Source organism: Tribolium madens, unplaced genomic scaffold (genome assembly GCF_015345945.1).
Source record: "Tribolium madens isolate multiple individuals breed KSU strain unplaced genomic scaffold, Tmad_KSU_1.1 Scaffold_20;HRSCAF=117;Tcas5.2_LG4, whole genome shotgun sequence".
In the NCBI taxonomy this organism is placed as follows: domain Eukaryota; kingdom Metazoa; phylum Arthropoda; class Insecta; order Coleoptera; family Tenebrionidae; genus Tribolium; species Tribolium madens.
Window position 1 is genome coordinate 2293655 of NW_025400985.1, and position 18189 is coordinate 2311843.

Genomic DNA, 18189 nt, shown 5'->3' on the forward strand with positions numbered 1-18189 from the left:
CCTTTATCTAACTTTTAGCTAATTATTAATTTATTTTTTAATAATACATTAATTTAATTAATTATTGTAATTATTGCACACTTCTTTAACTTTTGTGGAGCGGTTTATTTATCAATTGCCTCTATATATTTTTAAAAATTTTAGCATTTAAAGATAAATAATGGACTTTACCAACTTGCTGGAACATCCTTTGCACGATTTGCACTTCTATATTCATATGTGTGAACCAAGTTAATGTGCAATCGCATGTAAAGAGCTGTAAACGTAATAGTCGAATGAATTGGGTCATGTGGACTCAAGAATTCAGTCTCGGGAGTACTGAAATCTCTCTACATGTCCTTGCAAGTCCGAGAATACAAATATTTTATTTAACCGGACTCGAGGTTTAATTTATTTGTTCGTTTCGTAAACGAAATCACAACAATTTTAGTTTTTTATAAAACATTTCGAAATCTTTTCTTTTGTAGTAAAATAATCAGTCGTCTCGTGTTGTTTATCAGGATTCTCTGAAAAACCATCAAACATATGTATGTTCGTTAATAATTCATGACTGACAACGAAATAAAGGATCGGTAAATAATTTTTCATTCTTCTCGGGACAAAACCCAAATGAGCTTAAAGATAAAAAAAAATCAATCCGTAGTGACAGACAGGAATGGTTTAATTAATATTTATTATGAGTAATGTTTACAAAAACATTCCTTGTTTTTCCGGTTTGGGTTTAAAAAATTGTAATCAAAGCGAAAACGCCGTAAAGTAGGGCACAGGGATAAAGCACTAAGGGTTGTTGATGATCCATGGCTAGAGCGGTGACAAACAGTTTGGAAGCCGAAAGACTGCACCACAAAATCGCCACACTGGTCAACACAATACCGACGTAACCTCTGCAAAAACAAACATAGATTAGAAAAGCTCTTTGTAATTCGGAACTTACTGTAAGCTCAGGATTACGTTCACTCCTGAAAGGCCGACCATTGGAAGGAGACAGTAGCCCAAAACTGTCACAACAGTGCCTATTGTCACACCCTGAGTCGACATTAGGCTCAGGAGGGCCCACATCGACAAACACCCCAACACCCCGATGCCGTAAATGTAGCTGAAGTGCACCTTGCCAGACTGAAACACGAAAAATTCACAATGCGGGAAAATACGACAGGAAATTCTAATTTCTTAATTTAGAAAAGCAATTTGTTTAGTTGACTTTCCATTTGCTGCGAGTCCACTTGCTGAAGAAAAATCTGATTATCTAAATTCGATCCCGCTTGGAAAATTCGAAATTTTCGGGTTACTACTTTAGAAATACAAATAACATAAAAAGCTTCTTTTCAGATCTTTTATATAAGTATAACTTGCAGGATTTGAATTACGCGAAAAAACGATTTCTTCTTCTCTATTTTTGCTGAATTTAATGCATTTAATATTTAGAACATTTAAGAACAATATGATTTTTCGTATAGTATTAAAGAAAGAATCAAGAAATAACAGTAAAAAAAATACAGTTGTGGTTAATGCATGTATACAATAAAGAGTGTAACAAAAATAGTACATGTTCAAAGTTGCAAAATGTTTCAAGTTGTTGAGTTTTGAAAAATAATACGATGCTGTTAAATTTAAAAAAATCGAAAACAACTTAAAAAAATGACCTTTTTTGAAAATTTGCTTGAATGTTCGTAAATTGAGTGCTGAATACAGCTTGTGTGTATCAACTTTTAATTAATGCAATTAATTTGAGTTGAGTAAAATTAGGGGATAGAAAAATTAGTCAGTATTGACAGTATTGCTTTTTGATTTTTTTACAAAAAAAATAAAAAAAAATTACTTTACTTTTTCCAAATTTTTTCTCAAATTTGATATGCTGAATTGTAAGAAAGTCGAAAAAAACTTATACAATGTTCATAAACAATTAATTCCTTTATTTTTTTTGTAAAACTTTGATCAATTGGTCTGAAAGCTATCTCAAAACTACAAACTTGAAGCTTAAAAATAGATTTTTTAAATCTAAATACGACTAGTTTTCATTGAGTTACAGTCTTTCAAAAATCACCAAAATTTTAAAGAAATTTTTTTGTTATCTTAATTTTTTTGAATAGTATATAAAAAGTTTATGTAAAATGTTTTGTCGTTTTGAGGTATTTCACCAAAAAGTTTAATTTTGAATTAATCTCACAAATGGAAAAACAAAATAGAATAACATAAACGATAATTTTTATCCATTTTCTCGAAAGGGTAAATAGAATAATAAAGAATTTACCCCATTTTTGACATTGAAAGTGATTTTAAAGAATGCAACGTTACTAAAAAAAGATTCTGGCAAAAAATCTCAAGACTAGAAACTTGAAACTTCAGAATGGATTTTTTTAATCTAAATACGACCATTTTTATTGAAGTATAGTCCTTCAAATATCACCCAAAAATTTAAGAATTTTTTTGTTCCCTTAATTTTTTGGAATAGTATATAAAAAGTTTATGCAAAGTGAAACACGAAAAATTCTGCGCTTTCACAATGCGGGAAAATACGACAGGAAATTCTAATTTCTTAATTTAGAAAAGCTATTTGTTCAGTTGACTTTCTATTTGCTGCAAGTCCACTTACAGAAGAAAAATTTGATTATCTAAATTCGATCCCGCTTGGAAAATTCGAAATTTTCGGGTTACTACTTTAGAAATACAAATAACGTAAAAAGTTTCTTTTCACATCTTTTCTAACAAGTATAACTTGCAGGATTTGAGAACAATTACGCGAAAAAACGATTTCTTCTTCTCTATTTTTGCTATTTAATATTTAGAACATTTAAGAACAATATGATTTTTAGTATAGTACAAAAGAAAGAATCAAGAAATAACAGTAAAAAAATACAATTGTGGTTAATGCATGTATACAATAAAGAGTGTAACAAAAATAGTACATGTTCAAAGTTGCAAAATGTTTCAAGTTGTTGTGTTTTGATAAATAATACGCTGCTGCTAAATTTGAAAAAAAAATTACTTTTTTAGAAAATTTGTTTGAATGTTCGTAAATTGAGTGCTGAATACAGCTTGGGTGTATCAACTTTTAATTAATGCAATTAATTAGAGATGAGTAAAATCAGGGTATGCAAAAATTAGTCAGTATTGTTTTTTGATTTTTTTTCAAATTATCAAAAAAAAATTAATTAAAAATTAAGAAAGTCCATTTTGTTGAAGATTATACAATGTTCAGGAACAATTAATTCCTTTAATTTTTTACAAAACTTTGATCAATTGATCTGAAAAAACAGTTTGATGGATCAATTTACAGAGCTATTGGAAGTACATTAAGCTGTAAAAAAAACTTATATACATTAGTCTTTCTTTCAATATTTGTGAATATGCGGTATATTTACTAAAATAACAAAGAAAAACTTCTCTTTTATTTAAGTCAATGTTGAAAGTAAAATTATTATTTTTTTAATCGTTAAAACATCTTGTAGGAAATTTATTCCAGTTTTTGAAACTATTCTTAGATTCTCTGTGCGGTCATTGGTTGCTGAGATATCAATGATCAAAGACAAAAAGATCCTTTTTCATTGAAAAGTCAAATATTTCAATGACAAATTAAAGTAAAGAGAACACAAAAAAGACAAATTAAAGCTGAATGAATAAGCTATCAGGCCCAGGCATTGATTTAACTGATAAAAATTTCCCCAAGCCCGTAAACCAAAAAAAATAAAAATAAAAAATTAACGAATTTTCTCTCGCACTATTTCTTAGTATTGCGTAATAATCGTAGCTCAAAAAAAAATTTGGTAAAAGATCTCAAAACTACAAACTTGAAGCTTCAAAATATTTTTTTTTAACCTAAATACGACTAGTTTTCATTGAGATACAGTCTTTCAAAAATTACCAAAATTTTTAAGAAGTAGTATGTATATAAAAAGCTTATGTAAAACGTTTTGAAGTATTTGACATAACAACAAATCTTTTTAAAGGAGTTTTTCACTGAAAAGTTTAATTGTGAATTGATCTCAAAAATGGAAAAACAAAATAGAATTACATAAACGATAAATCTAACCATTTTTCTAAAGGGTAAATAGAATAATAAAGAATTTACCTCATTTTTGACATTGAAAGTGATTTTAAAGAATGCAACGTTACTAAAAAATGATTCTGACAAAAAATTTCAAGACTAGAAACTTGAAACTTCAAAATGGATTTTTTTAATCTAAATACGACCATTTTTTATTGAGGTACAGTCCTTCAAATATCACCCAAAAATTTAAGAATTTTTTTGTTCCCTTAATTTTTTGGAATAGTATATAAAAAGTTTATGTAAAATGCTTTGTCGTTTTGAAGTATTTGACATAATAACAAATCTTTTTTCAAGGAGTTTTTCACTGAAAAGTTTAATTTTGAATTAATCTCAAAAATGGAAAAACAAAATAGAATAATATAAACGATAAATTTTATCCCTTTTCTCGAAAGGGTAAATAGAATAATAAAGAATTTACCTCATTTTTGACATTGAAAGTGATTTTAAAAAATGTAACCTTACTAAAAAAAGATTCTGACAAAAAATCTCCAGACTAGAAACTTGAAACTTCAAAATGGATTTTTTTAATTTAATTACGACCATTTTTTATTGAGATACAGTCTTTCAAATATCACCCAAAAATTTAAAAATTTTTTTAAGTAAAATGTTTTGTCGTTTTGAAGTATTTGAGATAATAACAAAGGAGTTTTCTACTAAAGAGCTTAATTTTGAATTATTCTGAAAAATGGAAAAACAAAATAGAATAACATAAACGATAAATTTTATTCATTTTCTTGAAGGGGTAAATAGAATAAAAAAGTGACTAAAGAAAGCAACGTTACCAAAAAAATATTTTGCCAAAAATCTCAAGATTAAAAACTCCAAAATTGATTTTTAAGTCTAAATACAATCATTATCCATTTTTAATTTAAAAAGCAATTTCTTTAGATGCTGGCAGCATAAAAACCTGATTATCTAAATTCGCTTGTAAAAATCTAAATTTATTGGGTTTTAAGGTATTTCTATTTAGGAAAAGGCGTAAATTGTGTTTGTGGACCGATCAACAGGTTCAACTATTTGATCTTAGCCTTCTTCAGTCGTGTACTATATTAAAATATCGACCATAAATTCTTTCTGGATGTTTAAAATTCCACATCAATAACATGGCGCAAATTATTTATGATATTAAAGCTGGTTTTAATTTGCCCCACAAACAATTTAGCGAATATATGAGCTAATGCAATGAAAAGGCAAAATACTTTTTCGTTCAAAGCAGCTCCATTATGAAATTATAAATAAACTCGGTAATACTTTGAGCTCACTTTTCTATTTCATCAATGCTGTGCTGCTAGATGCTTTAGTTAAACTAAAATAGGAAAACTCGCAAAGATGCGATTTTCCTTCAAGCGGCAAAGTTGCAAACTTCAAAAAAGCGTCAACTTTGGTAAAAGCAAATTGAATTAGTATGACAAAAAATAAATAAAGAAAAAATCTCCATCCGGAGAGTTACTAACGAGAAGAAAATATGATATCGTGTAAAAACTTTATTATCTTTTCTTTGGTTGCAATCTAAGCGTCGCCGCAAGCTTGAAAATTCTTACTTTTTCGCCGGGAGTCACAAAACAGGTTAACGTATCAGCGAGACAATTTAACAAAATGTGGAGTCTCTGTTTACAGGGTCAGCGCAGCCCCCAAGGCACTCAACAATCGGACCATCTAAACTTTTATTTTCCACCACAAAACTCGTTACTCCACATTTGAAAAAATTGCAACTTCATTAAGCCAAAAATGGCACCCTTCTGCTTCCTAATGGACCCCACTTTGGCGAATTACGTAAGGAGAGGGTGAAATACACTGGTTAATAAATAAAGCGTTTGTCATTCACCCCTTTCTACAATCAATGCTTTCCCAAATTTCAGGAGCAACAAATTCCGGGCTCGCTTCAATAGAGCTTTAACCCGAAACGTCTCTGAACTAATTAAAATCATTTTCAGTTAGTTTCACGCTCGAAAAATAACCAAAAGTTGAGTTTCAGGCGCTTCCATTGACCAGAAAAATAATTTCTCCTGGGCAAGCTCATGTCTTGAGAAAAATTCATTAAAAAAATTAAAAAAGCTGTTACAACTTCGCCATTAACCTAATTAAAATGCGAAACTTTTTACATTTCTTCTTAAATTTTTATGTACACAACTGGGAAAAGCCTCAACATTATTTTCCGATTCATTTTTCTCACCCGTGTCGACTGCCAGCGGCGCTGGAATCGAATGGAGAAATTTAAATATTAGAAATTCAATACGCACCACCATTTAGCATATTTCACAGCTTCGACTTGTCACCTTACAACTTGTAGCGACAAGAAAAGTGGGGAAATAACACAAATCTTGCGATTTAATTAACCAACTGTGTGTGAAATAATACGGTTGTTGACCTGTTTTACAAACAAAATCTGAATTAAAGCATTTTATAAAGCTTTTCTGTGTTTCTAAAGTATATAAGCAAAAAAAAATAATTTCGAAAATTATCATTTTAATGAATTTTCCGCTAAACTAGCAGTTTATTCCGATTACAACAACCAGTTTTCACTTTGATTAAAAAGCAATAATCAAATAACATGTAGAATGCTAATGGATTACAACTAATTTGTTCAGTACTCTACACCATGAATCAATCACTAATTATCCGAGTTGTATTTTTTGAGCACAAATTTGCGTAAATTCTCATAAACCTTGCAAAATTAAATTTCGTTGGAGACACAGGTGACTGAAATTTAAGTAATTAGGGACTAAAAAAATCATCAGCTCGTTAAAATAATACATTACGTAATTAGGAGTAAAAGTGATAGTTTATCCAGCTGAAATTTGTGTTGAGATTTTTGATGACTAGTGCAGTTAGTAGTGCAGAATGTCGAATGCTGATGATCACCTCGCCAGTAAAAACGCGCAAATGTGGGATTTTTATTCCATTTAGTCATAAAAGTGTTCACTTTTGTGGCGTTTGCGGATAATATAAATTAAAACTCAAATGATATGATAATTTTGCAAAGTTGCTTGAACATATGTAAGCAAAAAATTTGAGTTTATAAGCCGCTTAAACCAGACAATAACAGCAAAATTTAATGCCACAGAAATGTAAATCATAACTCGCTTAAAATGACAGAGCTTTGAATCGTTTTTGCAACTTTTCAACTAAAAACGTTTGATGTGATAAAAAATCCATCCAAAAATGAGCTTCTTGTAGAAATTGATTGAATTTTTTTCATCTTTTAAATAAAAAATAACCGAAAAAAAGCCACAATGTAGTTGGTCAAAATAGTCAAAATTGTGAAACTTTAAATGCGTTTTTCTACAAAACTATAAAAGTTAGAACAAAATGCCAAAAAACATCAGAATCTACATTAAATTGTCTATTCTAATCCGGAATTGCTTCGGGTTGTAGTTCCGGGTACAGAGCCATTTCTAGTTTTTTTCAAAAAAAATTAATATCTCAAAAACTATGAGCCCTAGATCAAAATGGTACAGGCGTGTTCCACGGTTAATTTTACATATAAACCTAGTTTTTCATAAAAATAAAAAAATTTGTTTTTTTGGTCAAAATCGGATTTTTCTAGCCTTATTCTTAACTTTATTACTCAATATCTCAAAAACTATGCATCGTAGAGTATTCTAACTAGTTGAATCGTGTTCAGCGAGTAATTTTACGTCTAGAAAACCATATTTCAAAAGTTTTTACGACTTTTATTAAATTGACTATTTTACGATTTTACTGCCGCTCATCTTCAAAAATTCAAAAAATTCGAAATTTTTTAAACTTGATCCAATGGCGTTTTATGCATTTATTTGAGTCTTTAAGACCTCTATAAATGTAAAAAACGTAAAATRGATCAATTTTAAAGATAATTTTTTTTTGGATTTTTGTCGAGATTTTGGTCGTTTTTTGGCACCCGGAGCGGTCTATTGCGAATAACTCCGGACTTATTGGTAATAGCCTCTTATGTTTGATACCGTTAGAAATAAAGCTTTGAAACGTTTTTGCAACTTTTCAATTAAAAACATTTGATGCAATTGTATTGCAATTGTAATTGTATCAAAAATGAGTTGCTTGTAGAAATTGATTGAACTTCTTTCATCTTTCTGAATAATAAATAACCGTAAAAGCCACAATGTAGTTGAGTCGTAAACAGCTCAATGAGAGAAGTTAATAGCCCCTAAATTTTCTGGCACAATGTTTGTTTTACTGTTGTAAAGGCAAAAATTCACAAATTCAATTTTTACTTTTAACTCTTGACACAGAATCACAGTTTGTGTGTTGTGCTCAACTAATGAGGGTAATCGCCCGTGTTGGTCGATTATTGGGAAAATTAAATTAAACGAAGTGCTGTTATTGTTACTTCAGACGCCCCTAAAGGCTGAAACAATATCTTTTCAACAACTAATTTCATTTTATTCTCACAAATAAATTAAATCGGATTTTTCACACGAGGAAATACAATTTCATCACCATTTTTAATTCAATTTTAATTTGAAACGCAACAGAATAACAAATTATTTTATTTCGTATTAAATTAGTATATTATAATTAATTTGACATTTGCATAATAGCAATTAATCAGTGAATTATAAATAATCCAAAATATGAAAACTGTTATATTTGCTCAAGTTTAATCCCCAAAATAATTAATGGCCCATAAACTACTACCAGAACCAAGTCTCAACCAATTATTTAAATGAATTCATAACACGTGAAACCGTGTTTATTCAACTCTGGCAAAGAGTAGATAAAGAACAACATCGTTAGAGCAAAATTTTCTTGTAATTAGTAATTCTAAGTCCTAGATATGAATGCGGAAACTGGGGGAGTTTCTGCGCTTGTCACAAACCATCGCATTATTCTAATCCCGTGTGTTCACACTACATCATTTAACATTACTCTCCCTTCCAAGGGGTCGGAATAAAAATGATTTATTTCCCGAAGAACATTTCATAAGAAAGGAATTCGAGCAATTCGTGCGACTAAAAAATATTTTCACTTTAATATCGTTAAAATTAACTCTCGCTTGAAGACACTTTGACATCTAAAAAGTAGTTAATTAATTCAAGTGTCTCCGAGTCATTATAACTAAAATATTATTACTTCAGGGTAAAGTCTGCAAAAAGTGGACTCACCCAATACCCTTATCAATCGATTTTTATCTCTTGACATTGATGGGCGTAATTTATTCAATAAAAATCCGGTTAAAAATAAAAATTGCTCGATACTTACCAGAAGAAGGAATCCTCCGAAGGCTAAACAGAACACTAGAGGACCGGCCAGGTCAGTATCCTGCAAAGCTGCCACTTCAGGAGTGTGAAAAGGATTCAGCACGGTGAGAGTCTGAAAATAACGCCAACTGTAATTCCTGAAAAAGTTAGCGAGCTTTAAAGCTCAAAGCTCCACAACTCGGGCTACCCTCCACCAGAGTGCGCCAAATAAAATCAATACTGCCCTGACAATTAATCAAAGAATGGCAATTAACCTCCTTGACACTAATCAACCGGCTGATTATTAAAATTGATTAAAACCATGATTTCAAAAAGCTCGAAAGTCGTTCTAAAATCGATGTTTTGGTGCGAAATTAACCGACTGAAAGACAGCGTTAATATTTTATTTCAGCACTTGGCCTAGTTATTTGACGATAATTTTACCTCTGCTAATGGAATTAATTTATAAAGAAGTAATTACTGGTTGGTCGTGACATTTTAAGTATACGCTTGTTGGAACTAAACTTAAAGCCATAAATGTAGGTTAAAGACGGAAAATTGTAAGCTGTAATTAACATAACGCAAAGAGTGAAATAACGTATTTTTATAGCCAAAACGACATAAATTATAACAAAGTAAATGTTGGTGTTGCAATTACAACAATCACACTATTATTAGCCCCAACTGTTTTGCTTTTTTTGTCTCTCTTCTGAGACGCATATGAAAGGTCAGTTCTTGCAATACTGACCCTTTGTGAGCATTATCTGTTGTGCTTTTCTATTATTTTCTCCGACAAAACATACTTGTAAACCCCTACTTTTTTATAAAAAATAGCAGATCAAAATTCTATTTTTGATTTCGTTGATAAAATAACACACACACTATTTTCCCCAACACCAAACGTATGTTAAAGTAAATATAAATAATAAATAATATAAAATATATGTATTATTTACTTTAAAATAAACATAAAATAGATTTCGTTGATATTTTTTCTTGTGCCCTAATAATAGAAAAAAAAATAGTATAATATCATCTTAGAAGATCTACTCATAAAAACACAGAAATTAACTTTTTGGTTTTTACGTTTTACTTTGTCTTCTTAATTTTTTTCTTTGATATTTTTTCTAATGTTTAGAAAAAATAATGCAATTTATTCCGTTTAAAATACTTAAAATAAAAGAGAAAATATCACACCATCTTAGAAAATCCACTCTCTAAAAGTTTATCTCAAAAACAAATATTCTTTTGATTTTGACGTTTTTTTTTTTATTTTAAAAGGTCTATCCAAGAAAGGCTTTTTCGTAAAAATCAGAAAATACCTGTTTTTGATTTTTGCGATTGACATTATTTTTTACTCTGTTTTCCAATTTTTTTTTTATTATCTTTTTCCTTCCATTTTAATATTTAGAAAAATTAATTCCTCATTTTTTCTTTAATATATTTCCTTCTGTCTTAATAGTTGGAAAAAAGAATTCAATTTATTCCATTTAGGCACAACATAGTGATTTATCTAAAATGACAAATATGCAAAAGTAGAATAATTAGAATAATAGTTTTTTATGATTAATTTAAACTAAAAAAGATAATATAATATCTTCTTAAAAGATCCACTCTGTAAAAGTCCATTTTGTAAAAAAACTAGGTATTTTGCCTTCCTCATTTTTTCTTTGATATTTTTTCTAATATTAAGAAAAGAAAATATCACACCATCTTAGAAGATTCACTCTCTAAAAGTTTATTTGACTTATTGACTATTTACTTTTCCTTTATTTTAGAAGGTCTACTGTATAAAGGCTTATTTCGTAAATAGGATTTTAGTTTTTACATTTTACTGTGTTTTCTCATTTTTCCTTTAATATATTTCCTTCTGTCTTAATAGTTGGAAAAATTTATTTCACTTAGGGACACACACTACACAGTGATTCGTCTAAGATGACAAGTATAAAAAATAAAAAAAATGTATTATAGTTTTTTATATTTTACAGAATTTGACGTATTCCTTTATTTTCTTTTTATTTTTCTTAGTGTTTGTCGTTTTTCATGTGCAAAATTATTTGTTATTTCATATTAAACATTTTTAGTCATTATTAGATGACAAATATACAAAAGTAGAAAAGTTGTATTATAGTTATTTATATTTAATTTTAATTAAAAAAGAAAATATCACATCATCTTAGAAAATCCATTATGTAAAAGTCTATTTTAAAGAAATATACAATATTCTTTTGATTTTGACGTTTTTCTTGAGTTTAGAAGATCTACTCAGGAAACCTTGACTTTTACGTTTTTTTTTTGATATTTTTCCTTCTGTCTTAATTTTTTTAAAACTAACTCAATTTATTCCGTTGCATACACACACTACACAGTGATTTGACTAAGATGGGAGTGTAAAAAAATAGCAGAGTATTCTATCTATTCTGTAAAAGTTTATTTCTTCATAAAACAAACTTTTGAGTTTCAATATTTTTCAATATTTGAAAAAATTAATTCAAATTATTCCGGTTAGAATAGAAACACATACCACATAGTGATTCGTCTAAGATGACAAATATAAAAAATAAAAAAATTGTATTCTAGTTTTTTAAAATACAACAGCCTATTTGGTAAAGCCATTTTTCCAATTATTCAAAAACGAAGACGTTAAAGTTTCATTTTTTTATTATATTCAAGGATGGGTGGAGGTGTGTCACTTATCATGTCATTTTAATTTCCCCTAGGAACCACCAAAACGGTTTTGAGTGATTACTAATAACTTTTTCAGTTGAATTGCAAGTTTTGAAATTGACACAGTGTATTTTACAGAATCTGACGTATTCCTTTATTTTCTTTTTATTTTTCGTAGTGTTTGTTGTATTTTCAATTCCTAAATTATTTGTTATTTCATATTAAACATTTTATTAAACATTCTGCTTTAAACAAATTTGCATTCCCCATATTAATGAACAAAAACACGATTAAACCCGTCACACCAAACTTTTATTGCAAACACAACGCGTTTCAACCACAAAGTGGTCATCCTCAGGTGAGAATAAAAACTATTCCTCACAATGCTTGATTTTGGTGCAGATTTGTTTGTGGTGGTCTCGAGTCAAAACTGTTGCAGCAGTCCTGCATTTCCTGCACAAAGTCCTGCAAGTTTGTTATGATCAGTGTTCCGGCCACGTTTGCAGGAACGCAAACTCGACGTGGTCGAAAAAGTTTAACAGTGCAAATGTGACGAACACGTCTGTGCGCTGGACAATTCCGGTGTCCTCTTCCTCTTTCAGAATTCTAATACCAATTTCGCGCAAATCCCTCCAAGTTTGAGAGACCGCGCAGGATGTGCTGAATGGTGCATAAGAGTGTCGAGAGTACAGACCGTGAGCGGAATAAAAAACGCCCCCATTCAAACAGGACCCGTGCAAACAGGAAAGCAATAACATTGTGGTCACCCGAAATGAGCTACTTGTCCGGAATCATTCGAATCGAATAATACCCCTGTCGTGAAATAACCGCAAAAGATATAAAATATGTAGCAGGAGTGGAATACTAACGCGCGGGTGCGTGCTGAAACATCTCACAAATAATTAAACTTAAGATTTTTTTTCCCAAAGATAATGATGTTGCATCGTGTACCTATTACCCCTCGTAACAAGGAAAATGTGGAAGGGCCCAAGGGGCTGTCAAGGCATGTTTTCTTAACTGACACGCATAAATACTGGCCCCAAATTGCGTCTCAGTTTATATTTTCAGCGATCGATGCGATTAATTCTTAAATTAAATTCATCATACTGTCGTCTTCTGAGTAAACAATTCATTTCCGTCTCATAAAATACGAATTTCAAAACTGACAATCAAGGAATAAGCTTTGCATTGACACAATAAAAAATTGTTCTTTGGAGTTTACACAGTTGCAAGGAAACATCTGTGGCACGTTAATAATAAACTTACCACTAATTAATTAACTTTCTTTTGGTAATTTTTCAGCTTGTTAATGTTGCAAAAATTGCATTTCTGGTAAAAAAAAGTGAAAAAATGCTTGAAGAAAGCAAAAAATTTCATTCTCTTCCTAGTTTAGTGATGTTTTGGTCTGGTTTAGCAAAATTTTGCTTAAAAACATGTTTCAACGTTTAAAAAAAGCAAAAATAACATTATTTTCTATTTCATTTGGTCATTTTTCAGACTATTTGAGAGAAATTTCGCCAAAAAACTTAGTTTCTAGCTCAAAAATGTGTATAAAAGCTGTAAAAAGCCTGAAAACATCTTCCAGTTTTTTGAAAATTTCAAAAATTAAAATATTTTGGATCAATTTTGGGTGATTTTTCAGCTTGCTTGAGCGAAATGTTGCAAAAATTGCATTTCTGGTAAAAAAATGAAAAAACGCTTGGCCTGGTTTTGCAAAATTTCGCTCAAAAACATGCTTCAACGTTTGAAAAAGGCAAAGATGACATTATTTTCTACTTCATTTGGTGATTTTTGAGAAATTTCGCAAAAAAACTTAGTTTCTAGTTCAAAAATGTGCTTAAAGCTTTAAAGATAACACAATTTTCATTCTAATTAGGTAAAATATTTTAGTTTCAAAATGTTGCAAAAATTGCATTTCGGGTAAGAAAAAGTGAAAAAACGCTTGAAGAAAGCAAAAATTTTTTTTTCTCCCTAGTTTTGTGATGTTTTGCTCTGGTTTAACAAAATTTTGCACAAAAACATATTTCAACGTTTAAAAAAGCAAAAATAACACTATTTTCTATTTCATTTGGTGATTTTTCAGATTATTTGAGAGAAATTTCGCAAAAAAACTTAGTTTCTAGGTCAAAAATGTGCTTAAAAGCTGTGAAAAAGCCTAAAAACGACTTTCGGTCTTTAAAATTTTCAAAAATTAACATATTTTGGATCTATTTTGGGTGATTTTTCAGCTTGCTGAGCAAAATGTTGCAAAAATTGCATTTCTGGTAAAAAAATGAAAAAACGTTTGAAAAAAGAACAAAAAATATCAATTTCTCCCTAATTTTGTGATGTTTTGGCCTGGTTTAGCAAAATTTTGCTCAAAAACATATTTCAACGTTTCAAAAAGCAAAATAACATTATTTTCTATTTCATTTGGTGATTTTTCAGACCATTTAAGAGAAATTTTGCAAAAAATCTTAGTTTCTAGCTCAAAAATGTGCTTAAAAGCTGCAAAAAAGCCTAAAAACATATTCCAGTCTTTGAAAATTTCAAAAATGAAAATATTTTGGACCTATTTTGAGTGATTTACCACCTTGTGTGAGCGAAATATTGTAAAATTTGCATTTCTGGTAAAAAAAAAATGAAAAAACGCTTAAAAAAACAAAAAATATCAATTTCTCCCTAATTTTGTGATGTTTTGGACTGGTTTAGCAAAATGTTGCTAAACATGTCAAAAACATGTTTCAACGTTCGGAAAGGGCAAAAAAACGTTATTTTCTACTTCATTTGGTGATTTTTCAGACTATTTAAGAGAAATTTCGCCGCAAAACTTAGTTTCTAGCTCAAAAATGTACTTAAAGCTTTAAAAATATCACATTTTTCATGCCAATTAGGTGAAATATTTAGTTTTTAAGAGGAGTTACGAAAAAACAGTGCGTTTTTGGCTAAAACACCCTTTGTTCAACCTAATTTTGTACTGAGTTGTTAACTCAAAAACATTTTTAAACGCTTGGAAAAGCCAAAATCACATAATTTTTTCAGATTTTTCAGACAGTTTAAGGGGAATCTTACAAAAAACTGAGTTCTTAACATAATTTTCGTGCCAATTAAGTAATTTTTTCTTTCTTTCGAAAACAACTTTTTTCTATCTAATTAAAAACTAAGCTCAAAAATATTCTTAAACGCTTGGAAAACAGAAATGTCGTGGTTCTAATTTTATAATTTTTCAGTCCGATTTAGTGCATTCTCAAGAGAAATTGCTTCAGTCTTCTTAAATTGAAAAAATTAGATTAGGTTTGGTCATTTTTCAGCTTGCTTTAGTGAAATTTGACAAAGAAGTGCGTTTGCGATTAAAAAAATTGTAACAAAATAATGTCTTTCTAACTAATTTTCTACTTTTTGGTCTGGTTTAGCACAATTTTGCAGAAAAAACAGTTAAAAAGAATCATTTTCGATTTCATTTGGTTATTTCTCAGACTGTTAATTCAAAAAACAAAAAAGCGTAATAAAAGAAAAAATAACGCTATTTTTGAGCCATTTTCGTGATATTTCTATTGTCTTAGCGAAATTTTGTAATAAATAGGTGCTTTTTTGGCTAAAAGACTAAAAAGCAGAAATAATGCCATTTTCGTCCAATTTTCCAAAATCGTATTTCTCTTAATTTGAAAACGTCTTTAAAATTAAATTCTTTAATTTTTATAATTAATTTTCTTTCGAAAAGAGAATTTTAAGATTTATTTAGGTGATTTATCTGCTTGTATTTGAGCCAAATATTGAAAGGGCGTTTCTAATTAAAAAAAATCCTAAAACTCCTGAAAAAAGCAAAATAATGTTCTTTATTAATTTTGTAATTTTTAGCTTAAAAACATGCTTAAATGCTTGATTCAAGTTCATTTAATGAGGTTTCAGAGTAACTAAGAGAAATCTCACAAAAAAGAGAAAAAATCCAGTTAAATGCTTGTTTTAAAGGCAATTGATCGCAAAAATCCTCCTGGTTTATGACTCAATAAGCCGAAAATAAACCGTAATATATCTCTACTCAAATGTCAGTGAATTTTTATTCTAGGAATGTCATATCTTGATTTTCATTAAATTGGTAATATCTGCGCTATATCTCTGCTGTCACATAAATTTGCTCCTCGTTTTTAAGATTACAACAAACGGGAAAAAACCATTTGCATTGAGTAAAATCGTTTTCCTGAAACGTGTTGCAACAGCAATCAACTAATAATTTTAACTGAGCTTTCATCTCTAACAAGTTTCCAACAAATTATGATGAGTTGTGGCATCGTCCACTGACATAATGGTAATTGAAATAGTTTGAGAACAATGATTATTATTATTATTATTACAAACCCATAATGTTTAGTCAACCCTGTCATCAAGATTCTTATCAGCAACAAATGGAACTAAGCTTCAATAATTTTTTATCAATAAAAAACACGATAACACTAATAGATGCAGCCCTGTTAATTTTTACAACGTTTCATTTTGTAAAAGGGTTTAATTACACCGACATCCCCATAACCGTTACTGTTTGCAGATGTTCCTCGTTGTTTATCGTTGTTATTAAAACTGTTATTGTTGCAACCCTAAATCTAAATCATTCGCCTATTCAAAATCATAAATAAGCTTGAAGACGCTGCGAAAAACACCGTTTTACCAACATTAAACTTAATCGATACTGCATTCACACAAAACTGGGTTTAACGACATAGTTATGCTACTGAAAGTGCTTAACAATATTTTACAGCTTTAGTTGTTTTAGAATAACGATAAAGAAGGTTTACGTTGCACACATAACTTGGTAACCCAGCAAATAACTATGTTAATGAGTTGGTATTGTGCTCAGTTGAAAAATCCTAACAAAAGGGAAATTCAACAGCTCTACATATCAGTAACATGAAACGAAAAGCACATTCCGGGGAAATAATTAGACGCCGTAATCAATATTTGTTATTTGCGCCCGTCAAACACTTCAGATCGTGCAATTTAGCCAGGAGAATATTGATTTCGTGTTACATTTTGTGATAATTTATTAAAAGCATGAACGCAATTCCATTGCGGAATTAAATATACAAGAAAAAACGCGAGCAGAGTCGTCCATTTATCAGCGAAGACACGACGGGTTAAGATAATAGTGATCTACACTTACTTAGAACGTAATTTGCGGTTAGAGTTAGAAATAGCTGTCTACCACGTAAAATAAGAAAAGCGAAACAGACTTGAGAATTACTCGAGTTTGACTAAATTATTTAATCAATAGATTTGTTGCAAATTGTTCTAGTCGAGATTTATCGAGCAGTTTCAGTACCAGAAATGTCAGTAATAAAGCAATGTATTGCTTGTCGATGTCGATGTAAATTTCCCTTAAAAAACAAAACATTAAATAAATGGTCACACTTTTTCTTTTATTTCGGTAAGAGAAATCGGTCTCATTTCTGCTGGTAGTGGGCAATAGTCTGTATTTGTACAAATGATTACGTTATCGATTTCTGCACAGAATTGCATTCTTTGGTCCGCGAGGAGTCATTAATCCTGTTTCAAAGATGCTCGCGATTAATCCAGAAAAAGTTTGCCAAATAATCTGATTATAAAAATAGTGTTATTTATTAATGATAAAAACAAATTGGGCAGAAACCTTGTTCACCAAATTTAACATATTACCGAATGAGAGGGGAAAAATATGAGAGTGATTAAAGACCATCTTGGAAAATATTACATAGAGGGTGACTCAAGGGTGCGTGCAAGCTCTATAACTTTTTTTCTATCCAAGATTGATTTTTTTTAAATGGTAGGTCCGATAATGAAGCACATTTTAAACATATTTTATTTAATACAAGTTGTTCCGGAATGGAAAACCCATTTATTGTTACATTCTTGAATTCGACACTAAATTGTCAATTTATGTGTCAAAATAATGTCGAGCATAGACCAACTGAAAAATTCATAACTTCAGAACCATTCTAGATAACTTAATCAACTTTTTTCCACTCGATTCCTTAAGCTTTAGCGCATTTTCTGAAATAAAGGGAAACTCGGAGTCGATATTCTATCGCCTATTAAGATTTTTTGAAAATGACAAATTACAAATAGCAATAACTCGATTTTTTTAAATACAACACACTATGTAGGGTGTGTCAGAACTGGCAATCCAGAAAAAAAATTCAAGTAAGATTAGATAACAGGAAAAGAATTTTTTTTTTTAATTTTGACATTTATTTTTTGACATTTGACATATTTTATTTTTATTTAATGATACTGTTGATCTTGTACATGTTTTTTATAATTATTTAGTAAAGGTACAAAAATTTTGCC

General features: G+C 29.8%; 1 protein-coding gene across 1 annotated transcript in view; it reads right to left on the reverse strand.

Moving 5' to 3' along the window:
• Positions 1–656: 656 nt before the first annotated feature.
• The window catches only part of LOC123004865 (protein YIPF5), a 160607-nt gene continuing 143074 nt past the window's right edge, over positions 657–18189 (reverse strand). The window contains exons 5-7 of the mRNA XM_044398355.1: positions 9248–9358; positions 935–1116; positions 657–884 (exon numbers count right to left, since the gene is read on the reverse strand). Coding sequence (XP_044254290.1) covers positions 722–884; positions 935–1116; positions 9248–9358 — 456 coding nt within the window. The 3' untranslated portion in view covers positions 657–721. The remainder of the gene's footprint in view (positions 885–934; positions 1117–9247; positions 9359–18189) is intronic.